Source organism: Muntiacus reevesi, chromosome 8 (assembly GCF_963930625.1).
Source record: "Muntiacus reevesi chromosome 8, mMunRee1.1, whole genome shotgun sequence".
NCBI lineage: Eukaryota > Metazoa > Chordata > Mammalia > Artiodactyla > Cervidae > Muntiacus > Muntiacus reevesi.
Window position 1 is genome coordinate 26,179,349 of NC_089256.1, and position 19,105 is coordinate 26,198,453.

The 19,105-nt window shown below is 44.9% G+C and overlaps 1 protein-coding gene across 1 annotated transcript in view; it reads right to left on the minus strand.

Annotated features, from left to right (window-relative positions):
• Positions 1-16,343, minus strand: part of LOC136173168 (testis development-related protein-like) — a 43,571-nt gene extending 27,228 nt beyond the window's left edge. The window contains exons 1-2 of the mRNA XM_065942579.1: positions 16,262-16,343; positions 15,535-15,722 (exon numbers count right to left, since the gene is read on the minus strand). Coding sequence (XP_065798651.1) covers positions 15,535-15,722; positions 16,262-16,340 — 267 coding nt within the window. The 5' untranslated portion in view covers positions 16,341-16,343. The remainder of the gene's footprint in view (positions 1-15,534; positions 15,723-16,261) is intronic.
• Between the last annotated feature and the right edge of the window lie 2,762 nt (positions 16,344-19,105).

A 19,105-nucleotide genomic window follows, 5' to 3' on the forward strand; every position in this document is an offset into this window, starting at 1 on the left:
ACCATGGGCTCTGGGAGATGACGATATATCCGATTGTAACAAACATCCCATCTGGTGGGGATGGGGTGACAGCAGGGGAGGCTGTGCATGTGTGGAAACAGGAGGTGGAGGACTGGGGTTTACAGGAAACCTCTGTGCCTTACTCTCAGTTTTACTGTGAATCTAAAACTGCTCTAAATGAAATAAAAGGCATATTAAAAACAAAGAAGATAATAATCTAGCTCAGTAAGACACATATATACAAAAAGTAAACAGGAAAGTGTCAACTGGGAGAAAAAAAAACACAACCTAAAAGTTGACAACAGTTTGATCTGAAGAACTTCCTGAGGGCGCAAGCCTGGGGGCAGCTCCCAGGTAGTCCTGAGGGACTGCTATGAAGAGTGAGAGAGCAGCAGCTGAATCTACAGGAATTTTTGCAACACAGACCAGGCAGTGGGAACATCCAAAGATTACTGATAATTAAAGAAAACCAAGTTAAGGAATTTAGTGCTTCTCTATGCATGGCAAGATGCAAGAGTCTGGGCTCACTGAAATCATTCCTCTGCTGTGCACCTCACTCTTTGGGGCCAGAATCCTGTGCTCTGCCAGCCTGAGTCCCCTCTGGGCTCACCATCGGGCAGCTGTAGTGGTTTGATGGCTCCAAAAATCTGTTTTCTAAGAATGTGGCATGCAATGTTTTTAATTCACAAAAACAAAGGCATTTTAAAAAGGCTATGAAAGTGCAATCTGTGCCACAAGTTATTAAATATATTATAAAACTTCAGTAAGTAAACTGTGGAAATGGAACAAGAATACAGAGTTCAAGAGAAGAGAAGGGAAAACCCTACAAACCCTAACAGAGAAGAATTTTAGTAAGAGTGATGTGACAAACAGGGTAAAAGAAAAATGATTAAAAAAACAAAACAAAACAGACTTACAACAATTGGTTATCTATTTTGAGAGGAAAAACTAAAATCCTTATTTTCACAGAAAATAAATTCCACACAGATGAAAGAGCTGTTCCTTTTAACAGGAGCCATAAAGGAACTAAGGAGAATCTGATCTCAAGGAAGGAAATGCCTTTCTCAGCATAAAAGCAACAGGAAAAAAACAGACAGAAAAACTGAGATTTCATTTTTTTAAAGATTTTTAAGAAAACATTTACATATTTTAATAAAAAGTCTAACTTAAAATCCACATACATTTACAATAAATCAAATATTGGGAATCTAGTACAGTAAAAAGAAAATACTTGATCTTTGTTTCTTGGCACAAAGTCACCAAAGTCTGGGAATTTATAGTCTTTTGTGTGCTACTATGATGACACGGGGGTCTTGGGGGCTTCAGAACTTCAGGACTGGGGGTGGGGTGGGGTGGGGTGGGGTGGCTGGTCACCAGAAAAGCAACTCCTACATCAGAACTCTCTTTCAGTCCCACCACCATGCCTCCCCTGCTGGTTGAGAGAGGCTAAGCTGACTCGGAGCAATGACCGACCAGTCATTTAACCCATCCTGCTCAGTGCTGGAACACGGAAAGCTTTATAGGATATATATGTACATGCACACATATAATACATATGTAGTATGTATAATCATATGATGACCATCTTTGTCTCTTGTGAGAATCTTTGACTCAAATTTTTGTCTGATGTACTTGCATACTTATTTTTTACATTTATTCAGCTACTCTGTATCTTTCAATTGGGGAGTTTAAGACATTTACACTGAAAGTAATTACTGATAGTGGAAGTGAAAATGTTGGTCACTCAGTTGTGTCTGACTCTTTATGACCCATCTGGCTACTCCATCCATGGGATTCTCCAGGCAAGAATATCAGAGTGGGTTGCCATGCCCTTCTACCGGGGTTCTTCCTGACCCAGGGATTGAACCCAGATCTCTTGCATTGCAGGCAGATTCTTTTCCATTTGAGTTACCAGGGAAGCACTTACTATTTTCATTTTGTTGATTGTTTTTTGTCTTACAGTTTATCTGCTCCTCTTTTCTGTTCTTGCTTCCTGCCTTCATGCTTCCTTGGTGTTCTGCAGTGACATGCTTTGATTCCTTTCTCATCTTCCACCTATATCCTATGGGTATTTTCTTTGTGGGGAGGTTACATAACACAGTTTATAGTTACAACAATCTTTTAAACTAATTACTGCTTAATTTCAATCCCATACAAAAATTCTACTCCTGTACATCTCCCCCCACTTATGTTATAAACATCACAAATTATATCTTTTTATATTTTATGGTTACTACAGTTACTGGTTTTTATATTTTAATTTATGTACCACCATGACAGTATTACAGATTTTGGACCTTTCTATATGTGTTTCCCAGGTAGCTCAGTGGTAAAGAATCTGCTTGCCAACAAAGGAGCCCCAGGAAACGTGGGTTTGATCTCTGGATTGGGAAAATCCCCTGGAGGCGGAAATGGCAACCCATGCCAGTATTCTTGCCTGGAAAATCCCATGGAAAGAGGAGCCTGATGGGCTACAATCCATGAGGTCGCAAAGAAATGGACATGATTGAGCATCCACACACCTCTCTATATATTCACCTTTAACACAGTGTTATGTTTTCGTGTGCTTTCACATCACACCTTGCATCCTGTCTGTCATTAGCATTTCTGGCAAAGCAAGTCTAGTGATGGTGCAGTCCCTTCTCCTTCTCTTGGAAAGTCTTATTTCTCCTTCACTTTTGAAGGACAGTTTTGCCTGATCGAGTTCCCTTGATTGGCACTCCTCTTTTCCTCTAGCACTTTGACTACATCACCCCACTCCCTCTCGGCCTATAATGCCCCTGCTGAAACACCTGCTGAGAACCTTATGGAGCTCCCCTGTGACAACTGGCTTTTTTCTTGCTGTTTTCAAGATTCTCTCTTTGCCTCTGCCTTGTGAGTTTTATTACAATGTGTTTCGGTCCAGGCCTCTTTTGGGCATCTTGAATTTGGATGTCCATATCCTGCCGTGGGTTTCAGAAGCTTCCTGACCTTTCTCCTAGGTCTCCCACGCAACATAACCTGGTCTATTTGTTCGTGTTTCATAAGCCTCCGAGGCGTTCCACACTCTTCATTATTCTTTTTCCTTTTTGCTCTTGACTTGATCATTTCAAGTGACTTGTCTTCAAATTCTGATTCTTTCTTCTGCTTGGTTAATTCTGCTGCTGAACACTCTAGAGAATTTTTCAATTTAGTCATTGTATTCTTCAGCTCCAGAATTTGTTTGGTTCTTTTTTATACTTTCTCTTTCTTGATATTTGCTTCCCTGGTGGCTCAGAAGGTAAAGAATCACCTGCAATGCAGGCGACTGGGTTCGATCCCTGGGTTGGGAAAATCCCCTGGAGAAGGAAATGGCAACCCGATCCAATATTCTTGCCTGGACAATTCCATAGACAGAGGAGCCTGGTGGGCTACACAGTCCATGGGGTCACAAAGAATTAGACATGACTGAGTGACTACATTTTCTTTTCTTTCTTTTGTTGATATTTACATTTTATTCATTTTCACAACTGCCATTCAACTGCTTTCTTGTAGCATACTAAAGGTTAAGACTATTATTTTGAATCCTTCATTAATTCACACAGCTTCTTTGGGGTCAGTTTCTGGATATGTATTTTGATCCTATGACTGGGCCACTTTTCCCTGTTTCTTTATCTGCCTCATTATTTTTGGCCGGCATTTGGGCATTTGTAAAAACTGCCACCTCTCCCAGTCTTTCTGAATTGGCTTCATACGGGGAAAGACTTTCACCAATCAGCCTGGCTAGATCCTGGGAGCCTCCAAACCTTCTCTGGGCATGTGTCTTCTCTCCACCTGTCACTGCCCAGAGCTGTAAGCTGCTTCTTCCTCCAGCATCCATCTGCGGGGCTGCAGGTTCTCTGGTCACAAGCAGCTGAACGCTCCTTGTTCTCAGCGGCCCCACGGGAGTCAATCATGCCAGTCAGGTGAGAGAAATCAACCCGCGGTAGCTTCTCTTGGGCCTGTAACCAGGAAGCTGTGAGCATGGCATTCACTGAAAGTCCGGCTGAGGGGCACTTGTGGATGTGGCTCTTGTGAGTGAGGGAGTGAAGTGGCCTGTCACCATTCCCGTCACCACTTCAGTGCGGCTGCTCTTGGCGTTGTGCTGGCTTGGGTGACTTAACTTCTTTACTGGTTTCTGGAGTCATAAAAGCTTTTCCGGACCATTACTATTAAGGTGATGCGTCTGAGGGTTAACAGATCAGGGATTCCCTCTCCACCACCGTGCTGGCTTCGCTCTTCCTATGTCTGCCTGGGCACCTGCTGGTGGCCGACTTCTGAGTGAGGGCCGCTGTGTGGGACTGAGCCTGTAACCTGTGGGGTCTGTGCTAACTTGAGGCAGTGGCAGAACGGAACTGAATCGGACGACACCCAGTTGGTGTTAGAGGACTGGAGAACTGCTTGGCATCAGGAAAAAAACAACATGGGGATATACATATTTCTTATGATAAAAATGGAAATGTGTGAAGATGACCACTCTTAATTATAGTTATACACTGTTTTTTCTCTGTAAAATTTCTTAGCACACTCTCCTGCCACATCAATCAATGTCTATAAATACACCTTAGGACAAAACTTCTCCATTTGTTGTTTAAAACACCATTATTAAACAACTTTATTTTTAAGAAGTATTATTTATCTTCCTCCTTGGAAGGAAAGTTATGACCAACCTAGACAGCATATAGATAGCATGTTAAAAAGCAGAGACATTACTTTGACAACAAAGGTCTGTCTAGTCAAGGCTACAGTTTTTCCAGTGGTCATGTATGTGACAGTTGGACTATAAAGAAAGCTGAGTGCAGAAGAATTGATGCTTTTGAACTGTGGTGTTGGAGAAGACTCTTGAGAGTCTCTTGGACTGCAAGGAGATCCAACCAGTCCATCCTAAAGGAGATCAGTCCTGGGTGTTCACTGGAAGGACTGATGGTGAAGCTGAAACTCCAATACTTTGGCCACTTGATGCAAACAGCTGACTCATTTGAAAAGACCCTGATGCTGGGAAAGATTGAAGGTGGGAAGAGAAGGGGACGACAGAGGATGAAATGGTTGGATGGCATCACCAAATCAATGGACATGGGATTGGGTAAACTCTGGGAGTTGATGATAGACAGGGAGGCCTGGTGTGCTGCGGTTCATGGGGTCGCAAAGAGTCAGTCCTGACTGAGTGACTGAACTGAACTGATTTATCTTCAGTCAATAAATTTACTATGAGCTACAGTTAAACACCTAGCAAAGAAAATCTAAAATGAGACATAATAGTTACATGGAAATATTAAATCATATCAGGTTTTAAAGTTTAACTGATACAGAAGAGGGAGAATTAAGTAACTGGTACATGACGTAGAGCAGGCCCCTGGGTTGATGCAAAGAAATAGAGGAAAACAATAGAACAGGAAAGGCTAGAGATCTCCTCAAGAAAATTAAAGATACCACAGGAACATTCCATGCAAAGATGGGCACAATAAAGGACAGAAATGGTATGGACCTAACAGAAGCAGAAGATAAGAAGAGGTGGCAAGAATGCACAGAACTGTACAAAAAAGATCTTCATGACCCAGATAACCACAATGGTGTGATCACTCATCTAGAGCCAGACATCCTGGAATGCAAAATCAAGTGGGCCTTAGGACGCGTCACTACCAACAAAGCTAGTGAAGGTGATGGAATTCCAGTTGAGCTATTTCAAATCCTAAAAGGTGATGCTGTCAAAGTGCTGCACTCAGTATGCCAGCAAATTTGGAAAACTCAGCAGTAGTCATAGGACTGGAAAAGGTCAGTTTTCATTCCAATCCCTAAGAAAGGCAATGCCAAAGAATGCTCAAACTACCACACAATTGCACTCATCTCACACGCTAGCAAAAACTGCTAGCTATGAATGCTATGCTAGCTAAAAAATGCTCAAAATTCTCCAAGCCAGGCTTCTACAGTACGTGAACCATGAGCTTCCAGATGTTGAAGATGGATTTAGAAAAGGCAGAGAAACCAGACATCAAATTGCTAACATCCGTTGGATCATTGAAAAGAGTTCCAGAGAAACATCTCCTTCTGCTTTACTGATGATGCCAAAGCCTTTGACTGTGTGGATCACAACAAATTGTGGAAAATTCTTAAAGAGATGGGAATACCAGACCACCTGACCTGCCTCCTGAGAAATCTGTAAGCAGGTCAAGAAGCAACAGTTAGAACTGGACATGGAACAACAGACTGTTTCCAAATCGGGAAAGGAGTACGTCAAGGCTGTACACTGTCACCCTGCTTATTTAACTTATATGCAGAGTACATCATGAGAAATCCTGGGCTGCGTGAAGCACAAGCTGGAATCAAGATTGCTGAGAGAAATATCAGTAACCTCAGATATGCAGATGACACCACCCTTATGGCAGAAAGTGAAGAATTAACGAGTCTCTTGATGAAAGTGAAAGAGGAGAGTGAAAATGTTGGCTTAAAACTCAACATTCAGAAAACTAAGATCATGGCATCTGGTCCCATCACTTCATGGCAAATAGATGGGGAAACAGTGGAAACAGTGACAGACTTTATTTTTTTGAGCTCCAAAATCACTGCAGGTGGTGACTGCAGCCATGAAATTAAAAAACGTTTGCTCCTTGATAGAAAAGTTATGACCAACCTAGAGAGCATATTAAAAAGAAATTACTTTGCCAACAAAGGTCCGCTCGTCAAAGCTATGGTTTTTCCAATAGTCACGTATGGATGTTAAGAGTCAGACCATAGAGAGAGCTGAGTGCCGAAGAATTGATGCTTCTGAACTGTGATGTTGGAGAAGCTCTTGAGAGTCCTGTGGACTGCAAGGAGATCCAACCAGTCCGTCCTAAAGGAAATCAGTCCTGAATATTCATTGGAAGGACTGATGCTGAAGCTGAAACTCCAATACTTTGGCCACCTCATGCGAAGAACTGACTCATTTGTAAAGACCCGGATGCTGGGAAAGATAGAAGGCGAGAGAAGGGGACGACAGAGGATGAGATGGTTGGATGGCATCACTGACTCAATGGACATGAGTTTGAGCAAGCTCTGGGAGTTGGTGATAGACAGGGAAGCCTGGAGTGCTTCAGTCCAAGGGGTGGAAAAGAGTCAGACACGAGTGAGCGACTGAACTGAACTGGGTAGATGTATGTCATAAAGCCTCTAGTTATAATAAAATTTGCTGCAAGAATACAGCACAACAGAACAGAACACCACACCAACACCATACCCCACCTCACCCCACCCTTTCTGGGGCAGAGGACAGCCCCACCACCATTGACCAAAGTGCCAAGGGGATGGGAAGCAGGAGGGCAGGCACACTTGCTTCCTCCCATGTGACTCCCAGACCTGGACTCAGAGCTCTTGCTAGCGTAAGGCATGCTGGGAGTGAAGTCTCCAACTGGGGACTGTACACACGACGAACACGTGCTGTTAGTGGGAAGTCAGCAGTCTCTCCCAAAAGGGCACCTGCCAGTCCCTGGCCTCTGCAGAGCTAAGATGAACACCACTATACACAGTTCTTAACTGTCGACAAAAGACCTCCCGGTTCCCTTCGCCTCCACTCGCTGTTTGGGTTGAGATGATGCAGATCGCTGTGCTGTTCTTAATGTCATCTCCTTGACTATAAAGCATGACTCATTTCATCATGGAATGAGAAGTAAAGGTCCAGCGTAGACAATTAATGTGAAAGCACAGAAAGATACACAAATGTTCACTGGGCAATTAATAAAATGTAAGCCCAGGAAGAATATAAATGAGCTCCAGCATCTGCCACTAATTTCCAAGTTTAGCAACTAAGAGTTCCTACTTGTACCCTAAATCACAAATTCCACACTGCAAACCTCTAATGAATTAGGTTGCCTCATAATTAGCATAGACTTCAAAGATCCTTTATTCTAAACCAGGGTCAGCAAAGAATGGCCCAGCCCTGCCTGTGTAAATACAGTTTTACTGGAGCACAGCCACGCTTGTTCACCAACACAGGTCATGGCTGTCTGCACATGACAGCTGCAGAGTTGCGCATCTGTGACGGACACCGTGTGGCCCTTTACAGTCAGCTTCTCCACTCCTGCTCTAACCCTCTGGCTTAGAACAGCGGCTCTGCAGAGTGCGTAATACACTCACTGGCCCCATGTCTCACAACTGCTGAGAGAGGGTAGGGAACCAGGACTGTCTGCTGACGCCAGGCTACCAACTCCCTTTCCCGTGATCCTAGTTCATTCATCAGTGGAGAGCCAGGCTCTTGCAGTTTCTCACAAATGATGAGTCCTCTGGCTCCTACCCAGCACTCTACCTGTGCAGCTCATCCATGGGGGTATCTGGCAGAAGCTGCCTCTAAGTCACATGTCCCCAGTCAATCCGCCCAGGATCCCCTGCTGCTCAGAGGTGACATCATCTTCCCCATCACGCCAGGTGCCCTTCAGCCTCTGATCTTCAAAAGGCACCAGCTCTCTTTTCCAAGGGCTTGGCAAGCTTGCTTCCTCCCACTTGTCCTGAACCTAATCCATCTAGAATTCAGGCTCTTATTTCAGCCTGAACTCCGATACCCAGATCCTACCTGTTTTACGTGCACCTCACCTCTAATCCCTCCTCCCCAGACAAGATTTCCCTGTGAAGTGGCAGGAAGCCATGACTCAGAGGCCTTCAATATTTACCTCCAAGGTGAATTCTAAACCCCTCAGTGGGGTTTCCCAGTTCTCCCTGTACAAACCTTCTATACCGATTAAACTGGTTTGTTTTCTATCCCCCAAACTATTTGGGGTCCAAAGCTATGCCATTCCCTCCCTCCCTCACTATCTTTCTTCAAGAATCAGCTTAAATTCTACCTGCTCTTCTTCAAATAATGAAGTTAAAAGGGAGATGAATAAAGAAAAGGGTGTGTGCACAACAGTTCTTTATTTCACCTGCTAATTCACCAGAGAGCCATTTACCTTCCACAGTAAGACTTCTATAAATATACTCACTATTACAATACTTTAGCACAGCAAAAAAATAAGTAAATAAATTGTAAGTATATTAGGATGTTTGTCACAATGAAATTTGAGCCAAGACATAATTTTATCAATGCTTTTTAAGGCACTAATTATTGAAGCCCTAGCACTTTAAATACAGAATATGAAACCTGGATTCAAATTCTTGTTAGTAGCTACATAACTCTACACAAGTTCTTTAGCTTCCTTAAGTTATTCAAATGTAAAATACAGTCGATTTTCAATATTCAAGACAGCTATGAATCAGCAAATACTGAATTGCTGCTCTTACAGGAAAAACGGGGTCAGGTTCCTGTGAGCCTCTGGTGACATTTTCTTCAAACATTCAATATATATCCTTGTTTTGTGTTTCTGTATGAAACCTTGTTGTTATTGCTGGTTAGTCGTTAATTCGTGTCTGACAATTTTGAGACCCCACGGACTGTAGCCCACCAGGCCCCTCTATCCACAGGATTTCCCAGGTGAGAATACTGGAGTGTGTTGCCATTTCCTCCTGCAGGGGATCTTCTCAATTCAAGAGACTGAGCCCATGGTCTCCTGCAATGGCAGGCAGATTCTTTCCCACTAAGCCACCTGGGAAGTGTATAAAACTTTATTTAACATATACTGCATAGTTATTAATGTTGACCTCACAGGCAACATACTAACTCACCATAACAGACTACAACAGACCCCTCCCAGCACCATACAAGAAAGATTCTGTGTTATCTCAACTAAGACTCTTGGTTTTTCCTATCCTCAAAGCAGAGTAAAAAACATCTGAAACATTCTCTGACTTTTTTTGGAATGCCTACAGAGTATGTATAAGCCTTTTAAACTTTTAAATAAAGTATTTAGATTTTTAAGTAAAGCCTTTTCATATTTAAATGAAAATATGCCCCAAATGCCGTGAGTTTTGTTTCTGAAGATGTTCAACTGCAGCTGGAGAAGGAAATGGCCACCCACTCCAGTATTCTGGCCTGGAAAATCCCATGGACAGAGGAGCCTGGTGGGCTGCAGAGAGTCAGACATGACTGAGGTACTAACACCCAGGACCCTGTGCAGTGCAGCTTGAGGCAGGTGAAAACCAGGTGAACCCTCCCTCATGTGGATCATCTCAGACCAACTTTTCCTCTTACTACTCACACAGCGCCCAGGAGCAGTGCCTAAAACAGCCACCTCCACATCCATCAGGAGAGGCCCAACCAGATAAATTTTGGCATACCCAGCCTTAAGGGTGATTTTTTTTCCAGTTGTAGGCCTGAGACAGGAAGTGCCCCATGATACATATATTATTTACTGAGGGAACCATTCCAAGTACACAAAAATGTTTGTGGTGGAAAAGCAAATATGTGATTTTAAACATACATTTATGAATGTACATAAATGCTTCATGGATAGCTATATTAAACAAGTAACGATACTTCCTACTGGAAAGAGGAAGAAGACCCAATATTGAACATCCAGAAATGTTTTACTATATACATAGCAGATGTTGTTTAAACAAACATTAGAGTCATTAAAACTTCTATATCTCTCTTTTTTAAATGATTACAATAAATGTTTCACCTTAAAAACCTCACTGTTACACTTTAATACAAAATAGATGCGTATTCATGACAAAAAAGGCTAATCACCTACAGAGAGGCTCAGATAAGTTTGTAAAATTTCTATTTTAGTAACAGTTAAGTATTCCTTAAATCCATGGAATGATGGAATGCCTCACATTTCAAACTTACTAGAACCTAACATTAAGCTATTTTTTCTTTTTTTAAAAAACGACAGATTATAGCTGTGTGACCTGATTTTCAAGTAAGTCGACTGACCAGATTTGAAAACAAATTAAATGCCTTTCTGGAATAAGACAAAGTACACTCCTAGCCTACATGTTTTAATATGAACTGATTTTTTTTTAGGGGACAGGGAGGGGTAGGTATACACTGAAAATGAAGTAGAATGAGAATGAGGAATGAGAATGTCTTTCTAATGAGACACAATTTTAACAGATCCATTAAATCCTTCTGTATTAACTCCTACTTCTTTCAACTTTAAAATAAAATTTTGTAGGCAGAAGTTTTATGGTAGACTTGTCATAAACTTTTAAATTTAATTCTAAGAGAAGCTGGCTTTGGGATAAATATCAATCTACTTGATGAAATGAACTAAATTTAGAGTTATGACCCACTTGCCACAAAAAGTCTTTGCTTTTCTATAGCAAAGTTTTTTCAACACATCAAACTATAGATACACTTGATAAAGTAAGATAGAAACTGCAGTCAAATCTCATGTCAAGGCTGTATATTGTTACTCTACTTATTTAACTTATATGCAGAGTATATCATGAGAAACGCTGGGCTGGAGGAAGCACAAGCTGGAATCAAGATTGCCAGGAGAAATATCAATAACCTCAGATATCCAGATGATACCACCCTTATGGCAGAAAGTGAAGACGAACTAAAGAGCCTCTTGATGAAAGTGAAAAGAGGAGAGTGAAAAAGTTGGCTTAAAGTTCAACATTCAGAAAACTAAGATCATGGCATCCGGTCCCACCACTTCATGGCAAATAGATGGGGAAACAGTGGAAACAGTGACAGACTTTATTTTGGGGGGCTCCAAAATCACTGCAAATGGTGATTGCAGCCATGAAATTAAAAGATGCCTACTCCTTGGAAGGAAAGTTATGACCAACCTAGAGAGCATATTAAAAAGCAGAGACATTCCTTTGCCAAGAAAGGTCCGTCTAGTCAAGGCTATGGTCTTTCCAGTGGTCATGTATAGATGTGAGAGTTGGACTATAAAGAAAGCTCAGTGCAGAAGAATTGACACTTTTGAACTGTGGTGTTGGAGAAGACTCTTGAGAGTCCCTTGGACTGCAAGGAGATCCAACCAGTCCATCCTAAAGGAGATCAGTCCTGGGTGTTCACTGGAAGGACTGATGTTGAGGCTGAAGCTCCAATACTTTGGCCACCTGATGCGAAGGGGACTCATTGGAAAAGACCCTGATGCTGGGAGGGATTGGGGGCAGGAGGAGAAGGGGATGACAGAGGATGAAATGGTTGGATGGCATCACCATGACTCAATGGATGACTCAATGGACAAGGGTTTGGGTAGACTCTGGGAGTTGGTGATGGACAGGGAGGCCTGGTGTGCTATGGTTTGTGGGGCTGCAATAGTCATATATGACTGAGTGACTGAACTGAACTGAACTTGCCACAAAAAATCTTTGTTTTTCTATAGCAAAGTTTTTTCAACACATCAAACTATAGATATACTTGATAAAGTAAGATAGAAATTGTAGTCAAATCTCACTCCTAGAAGGTGGTGGTGGTGGTAGTTTAGTCACTAATTCACATTCGACTCTTGCGACCCCATGGACTATAGCCTGCTAGGCTCCTCCATCCATGGGATTCTCCAGGCAAGGATACTGGAAGGTAACCCAGGATAAAATGCAGATGACTTTGGGGAAACACCACCAAAGATGTGATCTATGAAAGAGGTAACTGATAACCTAGACTTCATTAAAATTAAAAACTTCTGCTCTGTGAAATATAATGTTAAGAAAATGAAAAGATATGACATAGACTGGGAGAAAATATTTGGAAAAGACACATCTCAAAAAAAAAAGACACATCTCATAAATGACTGCTATCCAAAATACACAAAGACTTCTTAAAACTCAACAATAAGGGGGAAAAAGCAACACAAATAAAAAATGGGGCAAGAAAATCTGAACAGACATCTCACTGAAGGAGACATGAGGGAGTGAAAGTCGCTCAGTAGTGTCCGACTCTGTATGACCCCATGGACTATACAATTCATGGAATTCTCCATGCCAGAATACTGGAGTGGGTAGCCTTTCTCTTCTCCAAGGGATCTTTTCAACCCAGGATTCAAACCCAGGTCTCCTGCATTGCAGGAGCATTCTTTACCAGCTGAGCCACAAGAGAAGCCCAAGAATCCTGGAGTGAGTAGCCTATATGGATGGCAAATGAGCAAGATGAAGAGATGCTCTGCATCAAATGTTATCAGTGAAATGCAAATTAAGCAACAGTGAGATGCCACTACACATCTATCAGAATGACCAAAACCCAGAACACTGACATCACATGCTGGCAAGTGCAGGAAGCAACACGAAGTCTCACTCATTGCTGGTGGGCATGCAAACTGGTACAGCCACTGTGGAGACAGTCTGGTTTTAACAAACAAAATAGACTCTTAGTCTATGATCCAGGAATCACACAGTCCTTGGTATTTATCCAAATGAGTTAAAAACTAACATCCACACAAAACCCTGCATATCATGTATTTTATAGCAGCGTTATTTATAATTGCTAAAACCTGGAAGCAACCAAGATGCCACTCTGCAGTGAACTGGTAAACTTTCAGACAATGGGATATTATTCAGCATTAAAAAGAAATGAGCTATCAAGCCGTGAAAAGGCACAGAGGATCCTTAAATGCACACTGCTCAGTCAGTAAGAGAAGTCAATCTGTAAAAGCTGCACATCTTATGATTCAACTCTGACATTCTGGAGAGGCAAAACTATGGAGACAGCAAAAAGATCAATGGTTGTGGGGGAGAAGGGGAAGGATGAATAGGCAGAGCACATGGGATTTTTAGGGCAGTGAAACTATACTACATGGCACTATAATGGTGAATTCATGTCATTATACACTTATCTAATTCACAGAACAGACAATACCAAGAGGGAACCTTAATGTAAACTGTGGATTCTGGGCAATAACGATGTGTCAGTGGAGGTTCCTTGACTGTAACAAATGGGATTTTGCTAGTATGGGGGAGGCTGTACACATGTGGGGACTGGGGGTATATGGGAACTCTGTTTTCCACTGAGTTTTGTTGTGTACATTAAAAAAAAAGTCTATTAAAACACACATACAACTACACACAGAGAAAAAAAGGTATAGACTGTAATTCTGTAAACCTGAAGATCAGAAAAAAAGTTTTAATAAATGTGTCACTAATGGTTAAGTCTGGGCTTCCCAGGTGGTTCAGATGGTAAACAATTCACCTGCCAATGTAAGGGACACAGGTTCAATCCCTGGTCAGGCAGATGCCCTGGAAAAGGAAACAGTAACCCACTCCAGTATTCTTGCCTGGAAAATCCCATGACAGAGGAGCCTGGAATCGCTGGGGTGGTGAAGAGTCCGACACACGATTGAGCGACTAAACAACAATGGTTATGTCTAGGTAATATATATGTGGGTGTTTAATCTCCTATCCTTCCAACTTTTCTCTGTTAGTAATTTAACTTAAAAGGGGAAAAAACCTGTTTTGGGATTTATTAGAAAACAGAAGCAGAACACAGAAGAACAGATTATAAAATAGATTATAAAATTTTAAGTTCATTCAGAAACAATACTGCTATCTCTGACCAATAATAGTCATACACAGAAATAACTCTGTAACCATATTTAAACTGCGCTTAAATTCTCAACATTATATTTAAGAAAGTTGTTGCTTAGAATAACCATAAAATTTTGAGATTTAAAAAGTAAATAGTAGGGTGAGCACTAAAACTACCAAAAAGTGGTTTCTGAGAGACACTTCAGATAGGGATCATATTGAAATGCTTATCTAAAGGTATTCAACTCCTACTAAAAAAATATCCAAATGAAGCAACTTCAGTTTCAAGGGAAGTTATTTAGAACCAACTGGGAAAGAAACAATCTCCTGAACTATGTCCAAGTGCCGAGAAGAAAGACACAGATCACCATTAACTTCCGTCTTACGCCAACAGCAACAGGAGAGGGTTTCCAAACATTTAACAAACAAGAAGTTGTATGACCACCGTCATTTTAAAAATAAAAAGCTGAATTTCTGACCTAATTTCACTGCATAGGAAAAGGAACACAGCGTTGGGGGTGGGGTGGAGTGGAGCGTACGTAACGCGCACAGGATCCACCTGGGGTCCTTTTTAATTAAAAAATTCTAAACATTCCAGGCATATCTCTGAACTTGTAACGGCAGTGTCTGTCTAAATAAAGGCCATCTGCCTTCTTCCTCCAACCGAGGGTTTAAACAGAGGTGAAGGTCTGTTTGTTATCTGAAGAAGTATTTAGCGCACTCGGCGCGACCGCTGCAGTCCTCAGAAGCTCCTGACCTCGCCGGCGGGCCGGTACCCCCCTCCAGCCCAGGCCTCGCCGGTGAGTCCAGCCCAGCGCGGCGCGCGGCCCCGGACTCGGAGCTGGACTGACGGGGCCCGGGCCGGGGCCAGGGCCGCGTCCACTCGGCAGGCAGGTTCCCCCGCGCCGCTGGAAGGCCACGGCCCGAGGTTTCCACCTCTGCGAACTGCGCCCGCGATCCCGAAACCGCGCGAGGGGCGGCGGGGCGCAGGGTTCAGTCACTCGTAATGTGGAGGGGGGGTCACCACGGGGCACAGCGGCCGGGCCCGGACCAGCCTCGGGAAATTAACGGGCCGCGCGGCGCGGGCCTCACCTGCGCGCCCCACCTGTGCGCCTCCCCCACTGCGCGGCCAGGCCTCAGCCGCGCGCATCCCGACCCGCGTCACCCTCCCCGACCCCCGCCTCCCGCGCTCCGTCCCTCCGTGCGCCCCCTCACCTGAGCAGCGGCGGGGGCGGTGGCGGGCGGCGCACCCCCTCGCAGGCCGTCCTCCTCCTCGGGGGGCTCGTCCAGGAGCACCCGGCTCCGGCCCAGCTTCCACATGCTGCAGGCGGGCTGGCGGGCGCCGGTGTCCCTGCGTGCCCCTCCTCGGCCGGCCCGCAGCACCGACGCCCGGGCTGCGGCTCCTGGAGGACCGGACGCTGCCAGTGGGGCCGGGCGGGGCCGGGCTGTGGGGCGGGCCCACCCCCAGGACCCGGCCCTCCCCAGCCCACCCCGCCCCCTCCCGGACAGAACTCGGTCCCCGCACCCAACCAGACCCGCCGTCCGTCCCGGCCCGGGGCCACCTCCAGACCCGGGCCACACCCCCCGGGCCTCCACTTCCCCTGCTCACCGCCCCTCTCAGGTCACCACCGCCCCACCCCCGGCCAGGCCCTGCCCTCGACCGACCCCCCACCCCCAAGAGGCTCCTCCTCCTCTGAGAGGTCCCCACCCCCTAACAAAATCCCAGGAGGTCCTTTCCGCGGGCCGCCCACCCAAACCGACCTTCTCACCCCTCGCCCCTCACCCAAGCTCCCTTCACCTAGCCCCCACTCATCTCGGACCCTCTCCGCTCACCCCTCGACCCAAGGTCCACACAACCCGGCCCACCTCCTCACCCCTCACCCCGTGATATCTCCTCACCCCGAGCACACCCCCACCCCGAGCTGACCCTTTCACCCCTCACCCTTCACCCCGCGCTGGGTCTCGGCCAGACCCGCCGGGCGGCGGCGCGGGGGGCGGGGCGGCCGGGCTCCGGTCACCATGGCGACAACTACCGGACGCGGAGCAGGCATGGTGCGCATGCGCATACGCCAGTGTCCGCGGCTCGGGGCGCGGTGGGTGGGGCTGGAGGCGGTGGCTGCTCTGGTTCCCGCTAGGTTGGCCCGCCCCCTGGTGGTCTCCGGGGTGCGCAAGCGTCCTGCCTGGGGCTCCGGTGGGTAACAGCGCGAATGTTGGCCGGCACCCCAGAGGGTGGAGGCTCTGGGCGTGCGGTCCTGCCGCCGAGGGGAGCGTGCGGCCGAGCCCCGGGATGGGCCGTAGACGGTGGGCTCCGCCTGGGCGGGTGCGGATAGAGGGACGGGAAAATGTCTGCCTTCGGAGCGCAAGGCCCGCGGGGAAAGCGGGCAGCTCGCTGGCCACACCACCTTGGAAGCAGCATTGTTGCGCGCCGGACTCTCGCTTTCCGGGAGCCTGACGTTGACCAGCAAGTAAGATGACCCACACGTGGTGTAGTTCATTGGCAGCCGAGTGTACTTTGAGACAGTCAGTTATGACAACTGAAATTTGTAACTTTTTCTCAGAATTGCATTTTACAGTCACAGTCATGGCGAGCGAACCCCAATCTGTGGCAGAGGAGGCCTGGTCCACCCGGCTATCTGGCCTCTTACCCAAACCCCAAGCACAATACAGGATGACTTTTACTTTCTGTCTCATAAAGGAGCCATACAATGAAATATAAAAGATATTCAACTTCAGTGCAATCCGTTCAATTCAGTTGCTCAGTCGTGTCCTACTCTTTGCGACCCCATGGACTGCAGCACGCCAGGCCTCCCTGTCCATCACCAACTCCCGGAGTTTACTCAAACTCATGTCCATTGAGTCGGTGAGGCCATCCAACCATCTCATCTTCTGTCGTCCCCTTCTCTTCCCACCTTCAATCTTTCCCCGCATCAGGGTCTTATCAAATGAGTCAGTTCTTCGCATCAGGTGGCCAAAGTATTGAAGTTTCAGCTTCAGCATCAGTCCTTCCAGTGAATGGTTCAGGACTGATTTCCACTAGGATGGACTGATTGAATCTCCTTGCAGTTCAAGGGACTCTCAAGAGTCTTCTCCAACACCACAGTTCAAAGGCATGAATTCTGTGCTTAGCTTTCTTTATAGTCCAACTCTCACATCCATACATGACTACTGGAAAAACCAAAGCTTTGTCTAGGCGGATCTTTGTTGGTCAAGTAATGTCTGCACTTTTTAATAAGCTGTCTAGGTTGGTCATAGCTTTTCTTCAAGGAGTAAGTGTCTTTTAATTTCATGGCTGCAGTCACCATCTGCAGTGATTTTGGAGCCCAAAAACAAAGTTTTGGGCTCTAGTGTAATCAGGGAAATGCAAATGAACATGAGAACCCTTTTCTGCTCATGAACATGAGGCCTTTTTCTCTCCTATCAAGATGGTGAACATTTGCAAGGATGTACCAGGTGCTAGTATCTATTACAGTTTAAACTCGCAAACCCTCTGCCCAGCAAATTAACACCCACAGAGAAACTTTTTACTTATGTGATATGCTTCAGTATTGCTTGTATTTTCACAACATATGTGTATTAGTTGAGAAATCCAGAATTGTTGGCTTCTATAACATTTTCTTAAGCTTTGTGATTTTACTACTCTAAGGAAAAAAAAAATCAGCTGTACCTTTCGGGACTTTCCAGATGTAATGAGTAGGAAAAGTTTTAAAATAAAGAGAGGCTCTGAGTTTGTCTTTGGGAGAGGCCTGCAGAAGCCCCAAGAACAAGACCCAGTGGTGAGGGGCGTGGGAGTCCTTTCAGGGTTAGTGGTTAGGGCATGTGAAGTGAACGTGTTAGTCTCTCAGTGGTGTCCAACTCTTTGCAATCCAATGGACTGTAACTCTCCAGGATCTTCTGTCCCTGGAATTCTCCAGGTAGGAACACTGGAGCAGGTTACCATTCCCTTTTCCAGGGGATCTTCCAGACCCAGGGATCGAACGTGGGTGTCTTGTATTGCAGGCAGATTCTTTACCATCTGAGCCCCAGCATGGAATGGGAAAATTTACCTATCAGCCAGCTACCTGGAACCCAAGCCTGTGGCAAGAAGCCCAGGAGACCCCATTCTCCCTTCTCACTGAGTCAGGAGGATCATGAGATAAACACACAGACACACCCACCAGGGCCCCAAATATCTCTGGATCTACAAGGCACAAATACCCGAAACTGGTGTAGAACCAGAGAATACCTACTGAAGAATACTGTACCCACTAGAAATTAAAGAACTCTTTCTTCATGGGACTATATAAGAATGTTAAAACTATATATATATATATATATATATATATATATATATATACATCTTTTCAAAGGATCAAGACCATCCCCAGGAAAAAGAACTGCAAAAAGGCAAAATGGTTGTCTGAGGAGGCCTTACAAATAGCTGAGAAAAGAAGAGAAGCAAAAGGGAAAGGAGGAAAGGAAAGATATTCCCATTTGAAGGCAGAGTTCCAAAGAATAGCCAGGAGAGATAAGAAAGCCTTCCTCAGTGGCCAATGCAAAGAAATAGAGGAAAACAACAGAATGGGAAAGACTAGCGATCTCTTCAAAATTAGAGCTACCAAGGGAATATTTCATGCAAAGATGGGCACAATAAAGGACAGAAATGGTATGAACCCAACAGAAGCAGAAGATATAAGAAGAGGTGGCAAGAATACACAGAACTACACAAAAAAGATCTTCATGACCTAGACTTCATACCATGATGGTGTGATCACTCACCTAGAGCCAGACATCCTGGAATGCAGAGTCA